Raw genomic sequence first — 8214 nt, 5'->3', positions numbered from 1 at the left:
TCTTTTACGTCGCAACATCTACTTAATTAGGTGGTGACGAAAAAACTTTACACACAATACATGTTAGACAACTCTTTTCAAAGTGCATAATAATACTAGAAGTGTAATGCCTATGAGATCAATTGATATTTCATAAAGTGCCCCAAAGTCCTTTATTGTCTTTTATAAAATTACAATATTATTACCTTTCGTGTAAATACTTTGTAGTGAAGTTATTTTTTGACTCCTAGAAGAATAATATTATCCATTAAGTTACCAGCCAAGTACCAATATCACATTAAAATCCTTAAATTAAATACCACCATCACCAAAATTTATACAATAGAGACACTAGAAAGTGATCTCCAACTAAAGAACAAAGAGATGGAATTCCCCTATTTCCCCACCCCTAAAAGAAAATAAACAAAAATAATAAAAATAAATTAATAAATACAAACATAGGTAAATCTTTGATTTACCATGGTAGAAAAGCTTCATTACAACTACTTTGATCACTTGAACTACTACTCAAAAGTTGTTCCAAATAATCAGCACCCAAATCTTCAAACACTACAACATTTACCTTCTCCATTTTTACTTCCCTCACAACTTTACTATTACTATTACTACTCTTCTTGGAATTCAAGCTCCTCTTCCTCATTGAGTGGCGCTTTTTTAGCGCCACTACAGGAGAACAGTCCTCATCTACGTGGCATTTCATGTCACGTAGCGACTGCTGGACAGTTTCCACAGGAAAATTCAAGATTGCTGAAGTACCCCGCATTGAAAAAGCGGCTTGATCATAAGCTAAAGCAGCTGCCTCTGGACTATCAAATGTCCCTAACCATACCCTAACACCATTCCTAGTAGAATCCCTTATCTCCGCCGCGAATTTCCCCCACGGCCGCCTTCTAACGCCGCGAAACGACTTCTCCTTGGCCGGTTTTTCTTCAATTTCGTTTACAACCTTAGATTTTGAACTAACTTCCTCTTCCTTAACATGGTACGAGGTAACTGTTTCTGACGTTGTTTCTTGAGCTGCGTTAGTAAGAACACCAAAAAGAAGCATTTCTTCGGAATCGTTAAGGTTAAAAGGAAGAGAATTAGTTGAGTTTAAATTGGACCATTCCCAAGAAGAATCAGAAGAAAGATCAGAATTCATAGGGTAGAAAAAATGAGAAGAACAAGAAGAAGAATCCATTTTTTTTTTCTATAAAAGAAATGCTCTGTTTCCTAGGAGGGAAGTTTTTGTGGATGCTCTGCTTCTAGTAATTGTGCTCCAACCTACGACAAGAACTTTGGGCTGGCCTTGTTTATATACCCAAATTGCTAGATGGGGCCCACGAGGAAAATCTAAATGGCTATTAAAATTTGTTAAAATATTTCATATATTATCATAATAATACTCCATCGGGTCCTAAATTATGTGAGATTTTTTTCCTGTTTGGTTAGTTGTTAAAAAAATGATAATTTCTATATTCTTTACTCCCTCTGTCTCAATTTATGTGGCAGTGTTTGACTTGACACGAAGTTTCAAAAGAAATGAAGACTTTTGAAACTTATGGTCTAAAACAAACAATATATATTTAAGTGACTATAATTCATCGTATAATTTAAAGTTGAATTATTTCTAAATAAGAAAGTATGATATTCTTTTTGTAACAGACTAAAGGAAAGTATGACACGTTAATTGAGACAGAGGGAGTAATAATTTAAATATTTATTTTACCTTTAATGAGATGATTTGAAGTCATCCAAATAGTTACCGCTAAATTTAGACCACAAATTATAAAAAAATTTATTCTTTTAAAACCCTATGCCCAGATATTTTATATAAATTGGGATGAGGGAGTAATAGTAAATAAATGTAATTTGTAGGTGGATCCAAAAATAAAAAGAAAAAAAGGAATAAGGGAGAAAAGAGGACAAACGGGGGAGAATGAAAGAAGAGTGACCAAGGAGGATGTTTTTGGTTTATTTTATGTTTTTTTTGTTGATTATTTTAGTGGCAAATTGGGCGATGGGCCATTAGCGCACGTGGGTCAAATTAATCAAGGCGGCCAGGTCAGACAAGTACTGAATGACGTCAGCGACCTAGACGTTCTTTTGACCTCACTTATTTTCATTAAATTTTATGGGTGAGGAAAATAGGAGCAAGAAAAAAGAAAAAGAAATAGGGAAAAAAAGAGAGAGAAAAAAGATTAACCAAAATTGATATACCAAACAACAACAACAATAACAATCCATTATAATTCCACGCGTGGATCTGGGAAAAATAGTATATATGCAGCCTTACCCCTATCCGGAGGTAGAGAAGTTGTTTCCGAAAAACCCTCGCACTAAATAAAAGGTTTTTCTGATACATGTCAAATAAATTAATGTATGATAAATGTTATAAAATCTAGTATATGCAGCAAAAGAAACGAAATCTAGCTTTAACAATTCAACTTTAATTCAAGAGATTACGAGATAATGACAATGTTAACAAAATCATGAATTCATGAAAATAAATAATAAGGATCAACATTGACTAAAGGTGCAGAGCCAAAAAAAAAAAAAAAAAAAAACTTTCCTCAATTATTAACTGACTTGAAACAAAACACTTGTTTTCCAAGAATAGTTGGACTTAACTGGTATAAAATCAGGATTTTGACATTTATTACTACATACATTACGGCTATAAGCTCATTAAAAGTAGAGGAAGTTTAATGAGTTAAGTATTAAGTAGTGCAGCAAAAAAATTTAACTCGTAGATAATATTGCACTTCCTTGACCAAATATAAAGATATGAAGGACGTGCCTTGAAAAATATAACGCACGTTCCAAATTGAAATCTATACTGCAAAAGAAATTTCAATGTTGTAAAAATTTTCAAAGTAGAATATTCAAGAATTCTCTATTTCTTAATTGTTTATTGTTTCCTTTTGTGTTTTTTTCTAGAACAAAAATTGAATCTGTAAAAACTTTTGTGAGTCAATGCTGTAATAGTTATTCAATAGAGGGTTCGCATAAAAATTGTATTCTAAAAAAAAAGAAAAGGGGATTTCCTTTGCCTCGGAATATTTTGACCATTATTTTGGATAAAGTCTTCTCTCTCTTCATCCTATGCTTCTAGAAAAGTCGCACTTTCTGTTCGCTGCATGAATTATTTCAGGGGTAGTTTGGTTGATTGTGGGGTATAATTAATGTTAGTGTAAGCGTAAAGTAATATTTTCTTTAAGTAAATATTTGATTCGGCATGAAATTAAAGGGGAAGTGCACTTTTGACCACTAATAATATATGTATTTATTTAAGCCACCGTTTAAAATATCTTTAGTCTTTAGCCACTGCTTTAATAAACTTTAACTGCCCGGACGAAAATACTCTTTTGCTCATGTTCTTAACTTCAGGACTACATGTCCTTAACTTTTGAACTTGGAACTCTAAGTTCAGGACTTTAGGACTAGATGTCCTTAACTTTTGAACTTGTAACTCTAAGTTCAGGACTACATGTCCTTAACTTTTGAACTTGGAACTCTAAGTTCAGGACTTCAAGGCTACATGTCCTTAACTTTTGAACTTGGAACTCAAACTTCAAGACCAAGCGTCCTTAACTTTTGAACTTGTAAGTCAAAGTTAAGGACCTATTGTCCTTAACTTTTGAACTTGTAACTGTAAGTTAAGGACTGCTTGTCCTTAACTTTTGAACGTGTAACTATAAGTTAAGGACTGTCTGTCCTTAACTTTTGAACTTGGAAATCAAAGTTAAGGACCTATTGTCCTTAACTTTTGAACTTGTAACTGTAAGTTAAGGACTGCCTGTCCTTAACTTTTGAACTTGTGTCATTAACTATTGAACTTAACTTTAGGACATCAAAACTACATTTCCTTAATTTTTGAACTTGAAACTCTAAGTTGAGGACCATGTCCTTTACTTTTGAATTTAACTTTAGGGCTTCAGGACTACATGTCCTTAACTTTTGGGAAGGAATTGCATTTCCTGTTTACTCATCACTCTTTTTCTTATTTTCACAACGTCATATCTTAATCTTTTTTTAAAATTTGGAACCTCTCCCCATTCTCCTTTTGCTTTTGTAATCGTTCCCTTATGTTCTTCATGCTTGTTTAGCTTATCAACAAGAACTATAACCAAAGACATTTAACATTCAGTAGCATTAATAGAAGTTCGTACCATTTGGTGCTCTCGTTGACCTTCCTTACCAATGGGTGAAGGTGAGGTTCCGAATACACAATTGTGCACCTTAGATGCGGAAATGAAATAGTATAAATACATTGCATTTTCGTTTGAGAAAAGAGATAGAAGAAAGGGTAACACAGTCTTTTCATATTAATTTTAATAGACTAGTGGCTACTATTGCTAAGCATTAAAAATGTTGGATAAAAAGTAAATACCAGCTTAAACAGTGGCTACCCCACGCCATTTCTACGAAATTTAAGATTAAAAAAAGGCTTTAGAATTTTGCTCTTCAAAGTTTAAAGGGTGATTGTTTTGTAGGTTCATAATATTTATATGACTAAAAAAGCTTCTCATTAAACATAAATGAGTAAAATTGAAAGTTTAAAATTAAATTATTTTAAAAATATATCATTCTTTTTGGAACAAACTAATAAGAAAAATCTATCACATAAATTAGAAGGGGAGAGTGTAATGTTTGATTGGTCGCATACCAAAACGTACACAAGATTTTTCATAAATGATGTTAAAAATATAATTAAAGAAGTGAATAAATAATTAAATTACTATCATGACAAACATTTTTTTATATTTATATCGAATATATTTATTTTGCTTATTATCTATATAGACATATCTAGTAAAAAGAATCAAAAAAGTAGTACTCCATGACACTGCTCGAAGGTACGTATATCCGCCCCTAGTCGCAGAAGAAAAAAATAGCCGTATTATTTAATACAGATTTGGTTGGTGGTCTTAACTAATACTCACATTAAATTATGCGAAAAGTATGATTATTTCAAATGAATTAAAATATAGAATAAAAATATGTATATTAGCAATAAATAAATTAGTACAAAAAATAAAAATATCTGTAGAGTAAGTAATTCTTGCATAAAAAAATAATTTCTTCATTGGCAATTACTATATAACAATTCGTTTCATTATAATTATCTTATATAATTTTTCCATTATTAATCACAAAAAAATAATAAATAAAATTTCACCTTCCAAATTTAGAACTTGAGCTGAGAACGTTGAGGAAATCTACTTTCTCTTTATGTTCACTGATATCTGATAGTGACAGCCCAATTTTCAGATTAAGACAAAAATAAACTGACAGGATTAGGAATAGTTAAAAATCCTATACTATGAAAGATACAATTGTCGTATCGTGTCAACTGTCGACCATCGATTAAAAAAAATGTATTTCTAGTTTCTAGTGATCAAATGAGAAAAGGAGTCCAATGTGCAGTCTTTAACTGAGTCCACTAATTTACTAATTCTAGTTTTATGAATAATTATCTATCATTATTTTTAAATATTTTTTTAATAGAAATAATGAACCATGCGAATTGCTAAGAAAAGTAGAACAAAGACTTGCAGCAACCGTGCATCGTTTTTTTTTCCCTCGTTATTTCATTTAATTCTCAATTTGTTGTAGAGTGAGTATAAAGTTTACCAAATAGGATTAAAATAAAAATATAAAAAGCAAACTGTGAAAAAATATGGTCCAGTTAATAGTTTACATTCTGGTTATTTGATGTTCAAAAGAGTCATCAATTACTGAGAAGAATTTTCTATGGGGTGAATCATCAAACCAGTTGCGTGTTTTATCTCAATTTGATTTCTTACACCATTTTCTGGTCAGCACTTGCCCCCTTTATGGGATTCATGTGAACTTCTAATTTGTCTTTCAAGTCTTAAATTGTGCCAAATTCACGTTGGTTCACTAGCCTCCCAAGCCATGAAGTTGACATATACAGGAGAATAGCCATGAACGGACTATACTTTTTGTTCCAATAATTTTATAAAACATCAACAACAAAAACCCGGTGAATTATCACAAGTCGGGTTTGATGAGAGTAATGTGTACGCAGACCTTATCCTATTTTGGGAGGACAGAGAAATTGTTTCCGATAGATTCTCGGCAAAAGAAAAGTTGAGTTTCAATAATTTTTATATTTTATTATATAACCATGGGATACAAAACGACATCTATTTCGTCCAAATTCAGTATTTTCGATGGGAAGCATAGATTTATACATGAAAATTTATTTAAATTTCAACAAAACTTATATTTAACTTAGCCAATAGAACCCGCTAAGCTAAGATCTTGAATCCACCTCTGATATAGGAGGTGACCTAAGAAAATAATTAGAGAAAATATGGGAATCTATTACTCAAATGGTCACTCAACTATCCCAAATTATCTCATAAAGTCACTTTTCTTTCGTTTGTAATAACAAAGTCACTGAACTATGCTTATTGCACTCAGAAGCTCACTCAACTAGATTTTTCAAATTTTGGAAAGCCAAATACCTATTTTACCCTCTAAATTATAAACATTTATATTCTTCTTATTTTTTTAAAAACTTTTTAATATTATGATTTTTCCCTTTTAATTTTACATTATGGACTTACCTATAGAATAAATAAACGTTATTTATGAATTGAAAAAAATTTATTTAAGCATATATAATGCTGGAATAACAAAATAATGAGCAATAGTAAAAAAAGTAATTAGAATAATTTGTTAATAATAATAATTTTAGGATTAACAAAATTCAAAAATTTATTTACATAATTCAGAATGAAAAAAAATAAAGGTTGTAAAATATATATTCCATGTACGTAATATAAAAATAATTATTTAAATAAAGGTATTTTTACAATATACATTATGTATTCTAGAAAATTATGTTCAATTATATTATATATATTCCATGCACGACTTAACATAGCATATTTTACCCTATACAGATAGTCCCCCTGCTTTTCGGTGACATAACTTTGTGTCGTCGGAAAGTTGGTCGAATCATAATAATATAATTGAGCATAATTTTCAAGAATATATAATGTATATTGCAAAAATATCTTTATTAAAATAATTATTTTTATATTACGTGCATGGAATATATATTTTATAACCTTTATTTTCTTTCATTCTGAATTGTGTAAATAATTTTTTGAATTTTTGTTGTTAATACTAAAAAGTTTTTTAAAAAAAGAAGAAGAATATAAATATTTATAATTTAGAGGGTAAAATAGATATTTGGCAATCCAAAATTTAGAAATCCTAGTTGAGTGGCCTTCTGAGTGCAATAATCATAGTTCAATAACTTTATTATTACAAACGCAAGAAAAGTAACTTTAAGAGATAATTTGGAATAGTTGAGTGACCATTAAAGTAATTGGCTCGAAAATATGGTAGGGTACATTAGAGTTTGTCACTCTTAACAAAATGTCACTTGTCAATTAAAATAGAAACAAAATATTGAAAGGATGGAAATTGAATTGTCTAAATACACACCCCCTTGAAATGTCACAAAAAGTCGTTGAAATTTGGATATTGTTGAGGTTTGAAAGTCCTCCTGAAAGAATGGATACTGCACCTTGATATTGACCTCTCCATCAAAGGCTGATTCCACACTTGGCTACTAATCTTTAATTCTCCATTTGGGAATTTCCAGGAAACCAGTTTTATAGTTTCTTTTTTATTTTTAGGGATTTTCTTGGCATTATGCTATCCATGCGAGACAGATTATGCTTTTTGTTTTTGGGCCTCAAATGTATGTTTCCACAATTTTGTATTAATTTGACCAACTCTTGCACTACAATATTTTTGGCCTATAGCCACACTAATTATAGACAACACTGGAAAAGTGTTGCCAAAAGTATCTATAGATAAGCTTATAAAGTATGGTCTTTGACTAAAGTTTTTGGCCACACTTAAAAAATGTGCTCTTATAATATAAAGAAGTGTTGTCAATTTACAAATTATTTGGCAACGCTTATTAATTATAATTCAACGTTTTTGAAGAGTTGTTACATTCTAATACCAAATTTAACGCTTTATAAGCGAAACCTAAAAATTTGTTATAAAAAATTTCTCTTAAAATTTCCCCCCAAATACACAGGTAATGAAAATATTTCCCTCCTCCTCACCCAATACTCAAAAGGCAAAGTAATTAAAACATAAGATCCTCCAGAACGTTTCCCTTTCTTTTCCTCCTTACCCTAACCTTGTTACTTTTTTTTTCGCCGCTGCTGCATTGTG

General features: G+C 30.7%; 1 protein-coding gene across 1 annotated transcript; it reads right to left on the bottom strand.

Moving 5' to 3' along the window:
- Window positions 1-401: 401 nt before the first annotated feature.
- LOC107818380 (ethylene-response factor C3-like) lies at window positions 402-1266 on the bottom strand. Its single transcript, XM_016644385.2, has one exon. The coding sequence runs from the start codon at window positions 1178-1180 to the stop codon at window positions 455-457; it is 726 nt and encodes a 241-aa protein (XP_016499871.1). The 5' UTR covers window positions 1181-1266; the 3' UTR covers window positions 402-454.
- Between the last annotated feature and the right edge of the window lie 6948 nt (window positions 1267-8214).

Source organism: Nicotiana tabacum, chromosome 7 (assembly GCF_000715075.1).
Source record: "Nicotiana tabacum cultivar K326 chromosome 7, ASM71507v2, whole genome shotgun sequence".
Classification (NCBI taxonomy): domain Eukaryota; kingdom Viridiplantae; phylum Streptophyta; class Magnoliopsida; order Solanales; family Solanaceae; genus Nicotiana; species Nicotiana tabacum.
Note: the sequence above shows the minus strand (reverse complement) of the source record. Positions and strands in the feature narration are given on the sequence as shown.

Excerpts from the sequence above, each read along its gene's own strand:
- LOC107818380 (XM_016644385.2), bottom strand. The coding sequence starts at position 1,180 with ATGGATTCTTCTTCTTGTTCTTCTCATTTTTTCTACCCTATGAATTCT.